This window comes from Cavenderia fasciculata (genome assembly GCF_000203815.1).
Source record: "Cavenderia fasciculata unplaced genomic scaffold Scf_Dfasci-G-b-285a01.f1-5, whole genome shotgun sequence".
Taxonomy (NCBI): domain Eukaryota; phylum Evosea; class Eumycetozoa; order Acytosteliales; family Cavenderiaceae; genus Cavenderia; species Cavenderia fasciculata.
This window is the reverse complement of record NW_004457708.1, coordinates 404,916-421,926: the sequence shown is the minus strand read 5'-3', so window position 1 is coordinate 421,926 and position 17,011 is coordinate 404,916. Positions and strand designations below refer to the sequence as shown.

Below are 17,011 nucleotides of genomic sequence, written 5' to 3'. Positions count from 1 at the left end.
AGATAGATAGATAGTTACAACCCAACAAACAACATTCGCAGTCAGTGGTAGTGGGTGATGGTAAGTGTCAAGTTATAGGAATGGTCTATAATACTTTAAGACTATTAGTAGTATACATCACATCAGCTGTCGTTGAGCAGAGTAGTTATTATTATTGTTGTTTTAATCAAGACATCATCAAAAAAACCCATACAAAGACAAATCGATTTTTATAAAAAAGGGGGGTGGATCTCTAGAGGAATCTTGCGGTGGCCGATACCCAATCGCACCTTCGCCTTTCAGGTAAAAAGAAGTGAGTGTGCTGGCAGCACTAATTTTTTTCTCTCTTGAAAGTGAAAAGTCAGAAAACAGTTGAAAGACTCTAGCTGCCTTCTGTCTATGATAGGTTGTTATTAGTGAGGTCACATCCCAAAGATTAATCACCTTCCTCCTCCTCTTTCATCACATCACCCAACCAACACAACCCGTTCCATCGATACATTGTTTGGTGCAACCAATAATAACATAACATATAACTCATCATAACTCATAATAACAAACAAACAAACATCCACATCATCTGTAGAATAGATTCATTCATTCATTCATTGTACTAATATATACTAGATATCATACCCTAAAGATATAAATACTCGCACATATACAAGTTAAAAATAAATCATCATCATCTGACCATAGTAAAGTACCTACAACAACAACAACAACAACAAGAACAAGAACAATAATTAGTACTAGCAACAAATAGTAACAGTAGTATTATAGTAATAGTGATAATAATAATCGTAGTTAGTAATAGTAGTAGAACAACAAGAAAACAAGCAGTAAAGGGGGTGAGAGGAAACAGAGGAACTGAGAGATAGGACGACTCTCAAACATAGATATATATATATATAATATCAGAAATAGTCCATTCCAACGAAAGAGGTAAGCGATATTATTAATACATGTAGCGACGAATGATCATAGTAGTAGTAGTATCTAATCATAAACCCCCTTTTATCTACAACCACCCCATTAATCCGAAAATCACTCACCTCACTCACAAACCATACGACGATAGTGCTTGCCGTATTATTCGTTCGAATCATTCAAACCCACACTCGAGCGTGGTTTCATAATAATAATAATAATAACTATTAGCTTGTCCTATAGATATCTGTCAATCATCAGAGTAGTTAGTTAGTTTTGTTAGTTTGTTAATAATCGTATTTATTTATTTATTCATTCATCATCATTCAACCCAACCCAATCATAATTGTTGTATTATTTAGTATCACCCAAACCAAACCAAACCAAACCAACCAAACCATCAAACAAACAAACCAACAAACAAACCAACAAACCAACGAAATCAATTCTCATAGTCTACTATAATCAGATTAATTATTATTAATAATATTATTATCATAAGAAGAAATGGATACCGATTCATCATCATTTAAAAAGAAGGAAAAGGAAAAGGAAAAGGAGAGAGACAAGGAAAAGAAAAAGGAAAAGAAAGAAAAGGAAAAGAAGGAAAAGGAGAAAAGGAAAAGGAAAAAGAGAGGGAGAGGGAAAAGGAAAAGAGTAATGGTGGTAGCGGTGGTGGTGGCGGTCTTTTTAGCAAGGTCGTCTCTATGATGTCATCAGACACTGCTCCCAAGGAAAAAGATTCCTCTTCCTCTTCATCTACTTCGTCCTCATCTTCATCTCAACAACCTTTCCATGCATCTGCCAATGTTGCACCAGTCGTAGTATTGTCAACTCCAGTCACCAAAGAGAATCATGCCAAAGCAATGGACTTTTGGACAAACCAATCAACTGGTACTCAGGTGACAGCCACCCCTTCTCCCAACAGCAGTATTGGTGGTCCATCCATAACAGTCGGTCAATCCGATCCTAAAATCAGTCTCAATAATAGTGGAACTAATAATCCAAACAACAACAATAGTAATAGTAATAATAGTAGTAGTAATGGTGGTAATAATAGTGGTAGCACGAGCACACAATCATCCTCCTCCACCAATACTTCTTCTAGTAACGATAAATCCTCATTCTTTTCCAAACCCAAAGATAATCAATCACCAAAAGACAGAGATTCAAATGCCAAGGATAGCAAAGACAAAGATGTAAATAACTCGCCATCTGGGTCATCGCCAACGCTCTCTAAAAAGGAGAGAAAAGAAAAAGAAAAAGAATCCAAAGAAAAGGAAAAAGAAAAGGAAAAGGAATCAAAAGAAAAGGAAAAAGAATCAAGGGAAAAAGATAAAGATAAAGATAAAGATCATGAAGATGGAGGTTTGTATCTTAATATTTAAATAGAGTTTTGTCACCTTTCTTTTTACTAACTTTGATATTTCTGTTTAATTGTAGGAGGAGTAGGAGATGAAAATAGAAAGAGACATGTTAGTTCATTTTTAATGTTTATTAGTTCATATGCCGATGCGATCAAGACAATGATAGATGCTTATTATGCACCATTGAAAAAGAATGATCAATTACTTTCACAAGAGGAAACAAGAAAGATTTTCTCAGTCATTGAAAACATATCTAGTTTTAATCATGTCATTCTTGATGACCTCAAGAAACTTGTACAGAATTGGTCAACTTCTTCTCCAGCTGCTCTTTTATCTATATTTTCACAATTTGTAAGAAAAACTAAAAAAGATTATAGATAGAAAAGATAGGATAAATATTAATTATTATTATTATTATTATTATTATTATTATTATTATTATGTTTTAGATTGGATATTTAAAATTATACAAGGTTTATGCTTTGTATATTAATTATGGATTATCTTCATTATGTTCATTGTCATTCAATAACACTCGTTTTGATCATTTCCTTAAAACAGTTGAACAAAAACTACAAAATGATCAAAACTTTAAATCAAATTCTTTGGTTGAATTTTCAAGTATGTAGACAGCAGAATCAATCAATTATTAAAAATAATTTGTAATAACCTTTTTTTTTTGTTTCTTTTAGAGAATGGAATTTTTAAACCAATATCATTATCTGAAATATTGGGTATTGTACCTACGACAAATACATCGACAAATTCTACTTCACCATTGGTTCAATTGAGAAGAACGACAGGTGGAGCAATGGCCACGGCCAAATTTACATCTGAATATAGTTTTAGTGGTCTACCTTCACTCATGGTTCTTCCAGTTCATTTCCTTGCAAGATTCAATATATTTTTCAAGAGTTTTATCGAATCTATTCCAAAATCGGCACCACAAGAATATCAATCCTATTCCAAACTTTTTAAACAAGTCGGAGCCATGGCCAAAGAAATTGTCAATGACTCTGAAAATATTAATCGTGTCATTTCAATTTCAAATTCAATCAAATCAAATACTATTGGTTTATTTCATGTATGTTAAAACAAAAATAGAATAACAGATTATCAACTCTTATTAATTTATATCTATTTTTTTAGAATTCCGAAATTGTTCAAAATCGTAGATTTATTAAAGAAGGAAACTTAATTGAACAATTTAATAGTCAACGTACAACTTTTTATACGTTCCTTTTTAACGATATCATTCTATTCACTGAAAAGATGGATGAGACCACAAGCGGTTCACTCATCCCTTACGAAGGTTCACTTTATCTACTCAAAAAGTTGGAAAGAATTCAAAATTGTCAAGTTGAGGAAACACCCGAACTTGGTTTTGGTATGTTAATAGAAACACTTGAACAAACAAAAAAAGATGTTGAAAATATTTATTTATTTATTAACTTTTTTGATTTATATTTTTTACTCTTTAGAATATAGAAAAGGATTCCAAATTAAAACAAAGGAATATTCAATATTTTATATGGCAACTAATGAAAAGGAAAAGACTGAATGGTTCCAAGGTTTGTCACAAGTGACAAAGGGTGGAAGTGGTGGAACAAACACATCGACCAATGTTGCTTTGCCAAGAGGTGAACCAATTGTAGAGGTGGAGGAATTTGATGAGGAAGAGGTAAAGGATATACCATCGCTCATCAAAGCCATCCAAAGCGGACAGAGACAAAAGTTGGAGCTCACTACAGCATTGCTCAAGACAGCTGATCCAAAACCACTTTTCACTCTGTTGACACAGTCTATGCTTGTGAGCAATTTGACGTTGACCCCTAGCGCATACACTGAAAAGATTGGACAGATGTTGACCATGACAATGGCTGTAAATAGATCGATTACACATTTGACATTGACGTTGAATAATATTGGCGACCAGTGTGCATGTGCGTTGGGTGATGCGTTACGTTTCAACGTGACTGTTACACAACTCGAGCTCAACGAGAATAATATTAGCGATAGAGGGTATGAAGCATTGGTCGATGGTATATTGGCACATCCAGCCATCTCGATTGTGTCACTCACGAGTAACCAGATTGGCGACAAGGGTGCCAAAACGACTGCCAAGCTGATTGCACATCACCAGACTATCAACGCGCTCTTTCTCGACGACAACCCTATTTCGGCGTCGACAACGTCCGAGTTGCTCGATAGCTGGGTCACCAACTACACTACGCCGCTCACACTGATCGTGCTGCCCAACACACCTCCAGAGTATGGTGAAAAGATCAAAACCAAGATCATGAGCATCAAGAACCGTATGGATGAGCGTAAGCGCAAGGAGCAGTCGATGAAAGCCGCCCCACCTACACAGTCGCGCACAATGCTCGATTTGGGCCGTCTCAACTACCCCGAGTTGACACTCCAACTGCTCAACAAGCTCAATATGCTGCAGTTGGACAATAGACGTTTGTCAGACTTGACCGAGCTGTACCTCGACCACAACTGTATGTCGAGCATCGCACCCAACATTTGCAAGGAGTTGACCAAGCTGCAAGTGCTCGATCTTTCACACAACCAGCTGTCGTCGCTGCCCATCGAGTTGGGTGAGGTAAAGGAGTTGCGTCGACTCAACGTCGCACACAACAATCTCAACAGTTTGCCATCGAATATTGGTCAGCTGACCAAACTTGTCCACCTCGACTTTTCCTTTAACCATGTTGACACGATGCCAGCCGACGGTATCCCCATGCTGCATTCTCTCAAGACGCTGTTGATGCAACGCAACCATTTGAGTCGTCTGCCTCCTCAGCTGTTTACCAATCTCACTCAGTTGACTGCATTCTCGATCAATGGGTCACCGTGCTTCCATCCGGCCAAGCAGCGTGTGCTCGAGGCGTGGGCTACAAAGGTCACCAAGCTCGACTTGTCCGATTCGAATCTATCGCATGTACCTCTTGAAATTGGTAGTGTCACCTCGTTGGTCGAGTTGTCAGTTGCTATGAACCGTATCAAGCATCTACCACCACATATTGGTAAGCTGTCCCAACTTGTCTCACTCGACATATCGCACAACCAGATCCAAGAGTTGCCCTGGCAGCTATCCAAACTCGACAAGTTAAAGTCGCTGTCGATTGTTGGTAACCCGCTCACATTCGAGGTCAAACTCGATCTCCCTGATGTGCTCCAAGACGAGCAGCTGCTCGGTATCCTCTCGTACCTCAGACTACAAGTGTCGAAAGATCGTGCATGTATGCGTATGAAGCTCATGCTGGTCGGTCAAGAGAATGTGGGAAAGACATCGATTGCCAAGTGTCTCAAAAAGGAGATCATCCCAGTATCCAAGAAATTGCGTCAGACCATTGGTTTGGGCACGAAAAAGAGCAAGCCTGCCGAGTCGGACGCGATCGTTCCATTGGCAGGCGGTATCAACCCACTCAACACGACACTCAACCTGTCGACCGATGGTATTGATATGGACGACTGGAAGCCAGCTGCACAAGAGCAGGATCAGGCACCAGTCACATTCTCATTGTGGGATTTTGCCGGTCAAGAGGTATACTATGCGACGCATCAGTTCTTTATCTCTAGTCGTTCCATCTTTGTGGTGGTGTTTAACATGGCCACCTACTTTGACGAGCATGGCCTGTTACCACAGGAGAGTCGTGTGCCATACTGGTTACAGTGTATTGAAGCTTGGGGTGGCGATTCTGCCATTATTCTCGTCGGTACACATCTCGACGAACTTCCATCGGGCATGGAAACACAGATTGCACATGATATTGAAACCAAGTACTTTACTTCGTTCCCCAACATCAAGGCGTTTATGCCAGTCTCGTGCAAGAGCGGTAAAAACATCAACAAGCTGCAAAACATCATTGTCAAGCATGGCAAAGCCGAGAAGAAACTAGGTGTCATGCACAGTCGCGCCTTTTTCCAACTCGAGTCGTTGATTTTGTCGGAACGTGAAATGAACGTGCCACCCATCATCACTCTCGACGAGTTCTCGACCATGGCCGCGCAGTGCGGTATCCCGGCCGAACGTGTGCCTGCAGCTGCCGCCTTTCTCAAAGAGCTCGGTGTCATTGTCTACTTTAACGACGCTAAATCTGGGCTCGACCAATTTGTCTTTATCGACCCACCCTGGCTCACCAAGCTCATGGCCACACTCATCACGTCGAAACCCAACTTTGTGCAGAGTGGTGTGCTCGAGCAATCCAACCTCCACCAAATCTGGAAGGCACCTGATTTCCCAAGCCACTTGCATTCAGTTTTATTGGCTATTCTCCAAAAGTTTGAGATTGTTCATCCCCTACCCGACCCCCGTGCACCTGCCCCCTCCCCACCCATCCCCAAGCAGTTGCCAAGCAGTAGTAACAATATTGCTCGTATTCGTTCAAACTTTTTGAATCAAGTCAATAATAACCCTACGACCACTCCCACAGCCAATACAAGCAATTCTTCATTGGTGCCACCAGGCAGCAAGAGTTTTATCAATGTATCAAGCAAGTTTGGTGGATCGATTGGTCGTGGGTCAACACTCAACCTAAACAAACGAGAGACTATATCTGGTGATACTTTTGTTAATCCTCAACAACAGCAACAACAACAACCAACTCCATCAGTTGCACCACAATCAACATTGGTAGCAAAAGCATCAACCAAACATTTGATTCCAGTATTGTTGAGTGAGGAAAGACCAAATTCACTCGACAAGGTGATCGAAGACATGAAGGCAAACCATCAATCGACTCTGTTTGAGAGAATCTACCAATTTGAGTTTATTCCAGTTGGTTTGTTCTCCAAGCTCATGATTCGTGTCATGTATTTCACAACGGTCAAGGAGTTTTGGAAGCACGGTGTGTTGGTTGAGCGTGATGCCAGTTCGTCGCTCATAGACGTCAACCATCACACACACCAAATCCATATACGTGCATGGGGCAAGAACTCATCAACACTACTCAGATTCATCGTTGAAACGGCCGAAGTACTGCTCAACGGCTGGTACAAGTTGCGCTACCAATTTTTGGTGCCATGTAACTGCGAGAATTGCAAGATTCTAGCATCGACCACTGTCATTGGACGTAATGGTAGTGGCGGCAATCTGCATCTGTCTATTGACCCACTCTCGCTTGCTGGTGCAAACGACCACCACGACATTGGTGTCACACCGGCACAAATCTCGAATCTCCAAAGCCAACTTTCGCAGCTAAAGGATTCATCGGCAGTTGAAAAGTCGGCATCCAACCCACTCAACAATAGTAGTGGTAGTGTACCGGTTGCTTCAGAGGACGATGGTGTCGACCGTGAGGATTGGGAAAGTGACAGTATCTCGCCGGGTGGAACACTCAAAGGCAAGAGAAAGAAAAACAAAAACTTCCTCACACTGTACAAGCCAAAGGTCAAAGGATCGATGCTCAACCTGTCAGCTGCACCCAGTGGTGCAGGTGGAGCGTCTGCAGCGATGATGGACAGCAGTTCCATGTCAATGGCGAGCAACAAGAGTCCACATCTGACACTGACCCCCAACAACGTGTCTGCACTCATCAACCAGACACTAAGCAACAACTTGCGGTCTGCACCCACCACAGATCTACGTACCATGTTCTTGTACGAGGATTTGGAGCGTGCAGTAATTGCCAAAAAGTCAGAGGTACTCTGTAAATCTGGTGCATTGCTCAAGCTCGTTCCAGAGGACCGTCTTGTCAAGTTGGAGACACTCGTTCCCGAGTTGTTGATGGCTGATCTCGGTGCCAACTTTACCATCGATTACAAAGACCTCGAAATTATTGAAAAGGTCGGTGAAGGTGGTTTCGGACTCGTCTACAAGGCCAAGTTCAAGGGTCAATTGGTTGCTGTCAAGCAGTTGACACTCGAGGGACGTATCGAGGTGGAAGATATCTTTAGAGAGTTTCGTCGTGAGGTTTGGTTGTCCAACACACTCAACCATCCAAGTATCGTGTCGCTCAAGGCGTGCTGTCTCGACCCGTGTTGTCTCGTCATGGAGTATATCCCAAATGGCAACCTCTACAGCTTCCTCCAAAAGGTTACTCAGCCATCGTGGACGTTGCGTATGAAGATTGCACTCAATATCGCCTCTGCCATTCAGTATCTACACGACTTTACACCCAAGATTTGTCATCGTGATCTCAAGTCACCCAACATTCTCATGTTGACCGATACGAGTGACGCCACACCCGTGGTCTGCAAGGTGTCGGATTTCGGTGAGACTAGAGCTGTCGTCACATCGGCACTTGGACGTGAGAAGCTGTCCAATCCACTCTGGTTGGCACCCGAGATTATGAAGGGTGAAGAGTACACTGAAAAGGCCGATGTCTACAGTTTTGCAGTCATCCTCTGGGAGATTCTCACCGGTCTGCATCCATTTGACGAGTTCCCAGTCGCACACTCTTCATTCCTCTATCAGTTGGAGGATGCCATTTGCGAGGGTCTACGTCCCACCATCCCACCAACTGCTCCACCAGCCTACACTGCCTTGATTCAAGATTGTTGGAACAAAGATCCAGTTCAACGTCCAACTTTCCAAGTCATTCATCAACGTCTATTAAATATTCGTGATCAAAAATTATATAATATTGTTGGAAATGGAAGCGGTAGTAGTAGTAGCAATAGTCCATCAACAACATCATCAACAACACCTATCATTTCATCACCCCCTGTAACTAATAGTAATACATCACCAACTTCAACAACTACTGTACAATTAAATAACAATCATCACACTATTTCATCACCACAAGTAACTACAAAAGTAGCTACCCCTCATCAACAACATCACCCAGCTTCAACTCCAACTCCACCACAAAAACCAACAACCTCTTCAGCAGCAGTCGTTGTATTAAATAACCAGAATAATCAAATCCACCAGAATACTAATAATCATAATAATTCATCAAGACCACTCCTCAGACCACCACTAACTCCATCACAATTTAAACCAATGCCATCACCACCAACAGGAGCAGGCGCTAATGCCACTAATGTTGGTGCTGGACATGGACACGGACACGGACATGGACATGGACATGGACACGGACCTACCACGGCATCAAATGGAGCACCAATGCTTGTTTCAAGATTATCTTCAAACACTTTGACACCAAAACCAATGTCATCATCTTCACTCAATGTATCAAAGTTTAATAATACTACATCATCACAAACGACAGCACCTCAACCAACACCTGGTCATCCAGTTGGTTCGTCTGTTGCCAAACCACCTATCAGTGGTGGTAGTAGTCTTCTTCTTAGACCAACCACGATGATTGCCAAGAAACCTGCAGCTGCCCCATCTGCTCCCGTTTCATCAACTAGTCATGCCCCAACAACTAGTGGTACTACTGTAACAAGATCTTCACTTCCCACGCCACCAGCACCAAGTTTGAATCATTCCAAACCATTGCCACAAGCACCAAGTGTTGTAAGCACCGCCAAGCCATTGCCAACTCCCGTCACTCCACACTCCAAACCATTACCAACCCCGCCTTCAACAGCCAAACCACCAGCTTCAAAATAAATCAATAAATCCAATAATCACACAATAATAATAAACCTTTTTAAAAAAAAACAAATAGGTAAATTTAAAATATATAATAACAAACAAAACAACCAAACAAACAAACAAAAAATAGATCTTTTAAAAATGTTTTATATCTCTGGGTGTGTTTTAATTTGTTTATAAAATATGTTTGAATTCGTGTATCGCAACCTGGGTAAAACTACTACTTTTCATTCTTTTATTATTTATTTATGTTCAGCGCTCTCTCACCGTGAAACAGATATATATTTGTTTATATAAAATGGAACAAAAGGATGGAATACTATTACAAGGATATTTATTCGATTACTTGGTATCGTCGTCTGTACCATTTAGAGAATTCATTAGGTTTGGTTCAACATGTAAACATTATCGAAAGTTGATGATGCGATCAAACAAATGGTTACACGTCGATGTTTCTCCACTCAACGAGTTCTTTAAAGACACTAATCTATTTAATCTAACGAGACTGCTAAACCAATATCATCGTCAAGATGTTGGAACACCATTTATCAATCGTCTCACTCTCAATGGATGTTATCAGTTGACTGATCGAGCATTGTACTATCTATCAAATTGTACATTGTTTGTTCATCTCGAACACATTTCACTTGACAATTGTGTTAAAATAACTGCTATTGATGATCTATTTAGACCTTGTCCTCCAATGCCTGAAATATCAACTACAACCACATCAACAACAACCGACAATAATAATAATATTGTAGATGATTTAAATCAATTGACCATCACTTCTACTCCTACTACTCCACCTACACCTCAATTAATATTGGATAGAACACCTTTGAAATCTATATGTCTACCATCACTTCATACAAGAACTATACCAAATATATTAAAGTATTTGTCATCGATCACTTCACTTTCACTAAATGGTTCAGTTGAAAGAATTATCTTTCTACGATTCCTTGAATCTACTCCAAAATTAACTCATCTTGTAAGTCTTCTTAAGATTACCTCAAGTAATCTATTCATCGATTAACTAATTTATTTGTATATTCTAGAAATTAACATCAAGAACCAAAGATAATATATTTTCATCAACTATATTGGATAAATTATGTGCATTTAGAAATCTAGAGAGATTGGAATTAATATCAATGATGCATTTAACAGATGAAGATGTTGGAAGAATGTCATTCTCTTTGGTAAATTTGACTGGTCTTGTTATTACCAATAATTTACATCTATCAGGTTCAGTTGTTAATTTAATATTAGAAAGTTGTCAAAATCTATTTGGTATGGAAATAATCAGAATAGAAAGAGAGAGAGAGAGAGAGAGATATTATTCTATCTTCAATTATTTATTTTATTTTATTTTAAATTTAGAATTAAGAATTAAATATTGTAGAAATGTTGAAAGAATTAATGTTGAATCAAAATCATTAAGAATATTTGATGCATCATATACGAAACCATGTTTAGATATTAAATTCCCAAATCTATTTGAAATGGCAATAGGTGGTTGGGTAATGAATGATGATGAATACTTGCAACTATTTTCAAATATATCACCAAAACTAATTCATATGGATCTATCTCATACTCAAATCACCGATAAACAAGTTGAAATAGTATTACCTCTTACTAGAAATTTACAAAGATTAGATTTAAATGTATGTACATATATTAAAGGTAATACAATAATCTAAATTCTTCTTCAAATATTGATTCACTTCCTTCTTTCTTCTTTCTTCTTTCTTCTTCCTTCTACTTCTATCTATCTATCTATCTAGTACACAAATATAACATTGAAATCAATCGAAACGATTTCAAAATATTGTAAACAATTATTTAAACTTGATATTACCAATCATGATGGAAATATAACAAAAGAGAAATGTGTACAATTGCTTCAAAATATTAAAAGTTTGGAACAATTGGTTGTTCATGAACCAAAAGCCAGAAATAAATCGATCAACATACATTTGAATTGATCGATGCATGTTGTGTGTATAACCAAAGGATAATTGTACAATATTTGTCATGGCAATGTTGTTTATTCTCTTGCTTGCTTTCTTGCATCCATCCCATTTATTGAAGTTTCTTGGCTACAATGACAGCAAAGGCAGTGAATAAACCAACAACTGCTGTGAATTTGGCCATACCAATTGCATCAAATTCTTGATTCTTTTTGATTTCACGAAGTTTGTTGTGAGCACCATCACAGAATGGTCTAGTTTTGAGAAAGAAATCGATAGATAGATAGAAGAGAGAGATTAATAAGCTTGTTTTAGAGTACCACATGTATATCATATCATATGATATGATGAAGTGAATCTTGTATTACCTATTTTTTGAATAACCACATCTGCAAACATAGACAACATCTTCACCCTTGGCAACCTTGAGAGGAGTTACATTGGTTTGATGTTCTTGGTTGTATTGCTTGTGAGAGCCATCGCAAAGGGGATATGAAGCAGATTGACCGCATCTACAAATCCATTTATCAGATTCACTTGGGTCTACTGGGATTGGACCTTCAGTTGAGTAGTTCTTTGCAGAGATATCCCATTGACGTTGTAATTTTTCTGACATGATGATTATTGATTATATTATATATATTATAGTTAGTTGAGTATTAATAAAAGTGTAAACTGAAAGCTTGGGAGTGTTCTTCATCAGGGCAACTTTGAAAAAATTAGAAAAAAATAAAATCAATCCATAAAAGGAAAGGATGTCAACCGATCGCACATGAGATAATATTATTTCATTACTATCATATTAATAATTATTGTAGATTGAAGGTAACATAAATCATAAGTCATAGATGGGGAGTGTTTGATTGACTCTCTCTCTCATTATACAAATGCGATACGATCGATATTAATATTAATTTTAGAGAATATCTACTATCCTGAGAGAAGTTTACAAACTTGTTGACAATCCATACATTCCATACATACATACACGAGTTGTATGCTTCTTCTTACAAAACTAAAAAGGAAACTCTCGCTAGTACATGAGTAAGGAAAGACGGTCTCCTTATCCAGAGTCTGGTAGCTGTCCTAGGGTGAAGGTTTGTGCCTGTCTCATTTTTCGATATGTTTGTTGCAACACAACCAGCAGCTGATTCTATGAATGATGATGTACATTGATCTGCTCAACTCAAGGCATGCTGCTCACTTGCGAATTGCTCACTCGTCGGGTGGGTGCGACGATGCGAACATGCCACGACAATTATGAGTTTAAAGGGGCCACCCACACTCTTTTGGTGTGCAAAAGTTTTCAAAGCAAAAAGATTTTCTTTCAAAATGGGAAACCTTTTTTTTTTAAAGACCTCCCACCTCATCCTCTCTAGATTTATTGGGTGCACTGGGCTGCTTGCTTGGAGTATTCTCTCTTTTCTCTCTCATCTTCTTTCTTTTTTTGTGTGTTCTACCTAGTCTATCTATCTGATCAGAAATTTATTCATCACCCATCATCAATCATTTCAATTCATTCATTCATTCATATGATCAGACAAGAAGAAAGAACAACAATCATCAAACTACAGGGTCATCATTGTTAACTGTCTATTGTCTAGACACATACAACCAACTATATACCTACATACCCATTATAAATAACACCAATCAATATCATACCAACTATTTATTAGTTAGACCAACATGTTGGATGGACAGATAATCACACTAGAGTCGATACTGACTAAACTCGAGGAGAGTCTTGGCGACTATGATTACAAAGACTCGACATTCACAAAGGTCAGGAAGAGAAAGAATGAAAAGGAGGAGCGTCTGTTTGTCGCGAGGATCAGTACGTTGATGCGACACTTGGCAGAGTTTAAGGGAGACCGTACCATGGTGCATATCTTTCACCTTCGCTTCATTCACACTACTTCACCTGTCAAGAAACTGAGACAGAGCAAGATCATATCACAGCTGACAGAATATCTACGTATAATGAATAAACATTATCAGACTGGCGATCATCAACAACAACAACAACCTCAACCTCAACCACAACAACAACAAATAATATCTCAACAACCTCAACAACAACAACAAATAATATCTCAACAACAACAACAACAACCTCAACAACAACAACAACAACAACAACAACAACAAATAATATCTCAACAACAATCATATAACTATTACTCTCAAAGTGGTAGTACTATAGTGAGCCAGAGTGTTACGACATCGATTACTAGTAGCAACACGAGTGATGTGCCAATGTATGATTCCCCACTTCAATTAGAGCCTTCTTCTACTAATGGACAACAATCATCACCTCCCTCAACATCGGTATCTTCAAACAGCTCGTCTTCATCGTCATCATCGACAACTACGACAACAGCCAATAATAATAATTCAGCACCTCCCCTTCAACTAGGATCGTCATCAGCGACTCCAGAAATGACTACTTCAGTGGCACCACCACCAACAACTATTTCAGAAAAGGTCAAGTTGTCTACACTACATTTAAATCTTTCATTTTCCAATCTATACTCGCTTGGTAACAAGGATAAAGATCGCGACAAAGATGGTGGTGCAGGTCCCAGTCCAGGGACACAGTCTCCAAGCGGTACGGCATCTAGCGGTACAGCACAGACATCACCATTAAATGCCGACATTAAGATTGCACGAGAACTACTTGACTATCTTCATACACATCGTGTCGATCCCGACAACTCGCTGGTTGGTTGCGAGCTCAATCAGTCGTATGTAGACGAGTTGCTCAAGTTTAGATCACAACATGCATACAATAAGCGGTCACTTGTCAAGATGATCAAGAGTTGGGGATGTCTCAAAGACGACAGTCTCATTAAAGAGGTGCGTAAAATGTCGACCATTCTCAACAACCTAGACTATAAGCGTGGCGAGCTTGTTATCATTGATATGACAACTAGCAGCAAGCGTGTAGTCGTAGCAAAAGAGGTGCCAGTCAGCAACACGACCATGTCAGCCGATGATGACACTGGTACCGAGTTTGATTTTGGTGATAGTGACTCTACCAATAGCGGGGGTGGAAGTGCTATCATTACAGACACTCCATCTACTACCTCGAGACAATTAGATGAATCAATCGAGCTTGTAAACAATGTATATATATTTGCCCGTGTTGACGAGGAATTATCGTCAAATCGAACCTGTAAAGTTTACACCAACCCTTCTGAAGACATGACGTTGACGGTTGACATTGAGAATGTCTACAAGTTGGGACCCGAGCTGAGCGAGCAGATCCGCAGCCATGAAAAGGTGATCAAGCTGGTGGCAGACCCGTCCATCCCATTTGTACACGCACTCTCGTTCAAGGAAAAGAGTATCTTTAGCAGCTACCTCGAGTCGCACAAGATCGACACGCTCATCTTTGAACGATGTCGCAACAACACTGTCACGCTGTCGGACGTGCCCATCATCCGCAAATGTATCATAGAATGCACCGAGCTGGATCGCTCACTCTCGTCAACACACCTCTTGCAACAGGTCAGCCAGAATGCCAAGCAAGACGCCAAGCCCTTCCTCGAGCAGGTGCGCAAGACCTGCTTCTACATTCCCATCCTCAACCAAATCGAAGAGATGGTCAAAAACATTGCCCACGATCGTGAAAAGAAGTTTAGAGCACGTATTCATCAGGCAATCATCACACTCGACTCGTCCAACTTTAAACTACAAGTCGAAAAGAAAGAGATTCTCGAGGGTGTCACCAAGAATCGTCTCTCGCAATGGTGGCTCTCTATTATTCGTGAACACGTAGACTCTTTTCTCATCAAAAATAACTATGATTTCCATGCAGTCCCACAAGAATACATGGAAAAACCTCCTTCCAATTTCCACAATGTAAAATATAATTTATCTCTTCTTCATATTATAATGAATCAATTACCAACAACTTCAACTTCACCAACTTCTCTACAACAAGATGATTCCACCACCAACTCAAATTTTTCAAATGAAGAAATATTGAAAAAGGAATTTGAAAAGGTTTTAAAGAGATTGATAGAGACGATCTATCCTATTATTGAAGAGTTTATATTCAAGAGTAAATTGGTTATTTTGGATTGTTTGGGTTTATTTGACGAAACCATCAAATCTTTGGAATCAAAAGGATTGTTGGATCTTGTAACTCTAAGACAATTATATTCTCAAAAATGTTCAACTGAACATTTCGAAAAGGCAAAACAACAATTCATCGATAGAATTTTCAAAGATATCGACTATATCTTGGAAATGAAAAGATTGGAAAATGTTTTAAATGAAAAAAGATTAGATATCGTCCCAATTTCTGGTATTGCAATTGGTAGAATTCATAGATTTGAAAATGGTAAGAAAAACATAAAAGAAATAATATTAATATATATTAATACTTTTTATTTTATTTTTCTTTTTTAGAAATGAGAACAGTTATCGAAATTTGGAAACATCTTGATCCTTCAAATATTCCAATTAATAATCAAAATAATAGTAATAATAATAGTAATAGTAATCCAAACTCTTCACCATCAATGGGAGGTGGATCACCAAATAATTCATTTGTAAATAATAATCAAAATCAAAATAATCAAAATAATAATAATAGTGGTAATAATAATGCTGCAATGAGTTCAAGTAGTAGTGGTATAATATCAAGCAATTTAACTAGTGGTGGTATTAATCAATCAGTGGCAAAATTATACTCAAGGTCAATGTCTGGTGATCTAAGCACAAATATTATTAATAGTAATAATAATAATGGAAACAATAACACTCATACACCTCCACAAAAACCTTTACCATCCTCTCCAACATCTTCACAAGTTTCCAAATTAAACATTAAACAACCACAACAACAACCACAACAACAACCACAACAGCAACAACAACAACAACAGACATTAGAAAATAATTCTGATGCTACAAAGAAATGGAATGAACCAAGCAAACCAATCAATAGATTATTAAATCAAAGAAAGGTTTTAGTTGGTTCAGGTGGTTCTTCTAGTATCCAATTATTACAACAAAACCAACCATCACCAACTCACCATCTTCCACCTCAACAACAACCCAGATCCTCAACACCAACCTCTTCAGAGTCACAAACTCAACCACAACAATAACAATAATAATAATAATAATAAATAATTAGTAATGATGTAATGTTTAAAAAGTATTACAACCAACTAAAAATAACTAAATTTGTGTAACAATTAAATAATAATAAAAACAAAATA

General features: G+C 38.6%; 5 protein-coding genes across 5 annotated transcripts; 4 read left to right on the top strand and 1 right to left on the bottom strand.

Annotated features, from left to right (window-relative positions):
• Nucleotides 1-80: 80 nt before the first annotated feature.
• Nucleotides 81-5,234, top strand: DFA_03851 (pleckstrin domain-containing protein; the record flags this gene model as incomplete). The annotated part of the gene is made up of 8 exons (XM_004366204.1): nucleotides 81-141; nucleotides 1,447-2,277; nucleotides 2,353-2,627; nucleotides 2,726-2,897; nucleotides 2,969-3,360; nucleotides 3,426-3,663; nucleotides 3,758-4,318; nucleotides 5,041-5,234. The coding sequence occupies 8 exons, from the start codon at nucleotides 81-83 to the stop codon at nucleotides 5,232-5,234; spliced, it is 2,724 nt and encodes a 907-aa protein (XP_004366261.1).
• A 292-nt stretch (nucleotides 5,235-5,526) lies between these two features.
• On the top strand, nucleotides 5,527-9,810 carry roco5 (pleckstrin domain-containing protein; the record flags this gene model as incomplete). Its single annotated transcript, XM_004366203.1, has 2 exons — nucleotides 5,527-7,066; nucleotides 7,337-9,810. The coding sequence occupies 2 exons, from the start codon at nucleotides 5,527-5,529 to the stop codon at nucleotides 9,808-9,810; spliced, it is 4,014 nt and encodes a 1,337-aa protein (XP_004366260.1).
• A 283-nt stretch (nucleotides 9,811-10,093) lies between these two features.
• Nucleotides 10,094-11,789, top strand: DFA_03849 (uncharacterized protein; the record flags this gene model as incomplete). The annotated part of the gene is made up of 4 exons (XM_004366202.1): nucleotides 10,094-10,789; nucleotides 10,857-11,091; nucleotides 11,182-11,468; nucleotides 11,589-11,789. The coding sequence occupies 4 exons, from the start codon at nucleotides 10,094-10,096 to the stop codon at nucleotides 11,787-11,789; spliced, it is 1,419 nt and encodes a 472-aa protein (XP_004366259.1).
• Nucleotides 11,790-11,886: 97 nt separating this feature from the next.
• On the bottom strand, nucleotides 11,887-12,390 carry DFA_03848 (uncharacterized protein; the record flags this gene model as incomplete). The annotated part of the gene is made up of 2 exons (XM_004366201.1): nucleotides 11,887-12,028; nucleotides 12,143-12,390. The coding sequence occupies 2 exons, from the start codon at nucleotides 12,388-12,390 to the stop codon at nucleotides 11,887-11,889; spliced, it is 390 nt and encodes a 129-aa protein (XP_004366258.1).
• Nucleotides 12,391-12,896: 506 nt separating this feature from the next.
• DFA_03847 (uncharacterized protein) lies at nucleotides 12,897-16,897 on the top strand (the record flags this gene model as incomplete). Its single annotated transcript, XM_004366200.1, has 4 exons — nucleotides 12,897-12,941; nucleotides 13,458-14,903; nucleotides 15,381-16,125; nucleotides 16,194-16,897. The coding sequence occupies 4 exons, from the start codon at nucleotides 12,897-12,899 to the stop codon at nucleotides 16,895-16,897; spliced, it is 2,940 nt and encodes a 979-aa protein (XP_004366257.1).
• Between the last annotated feature and the right edge of the window lie 114 nt (nucleotides 16,898-17,011).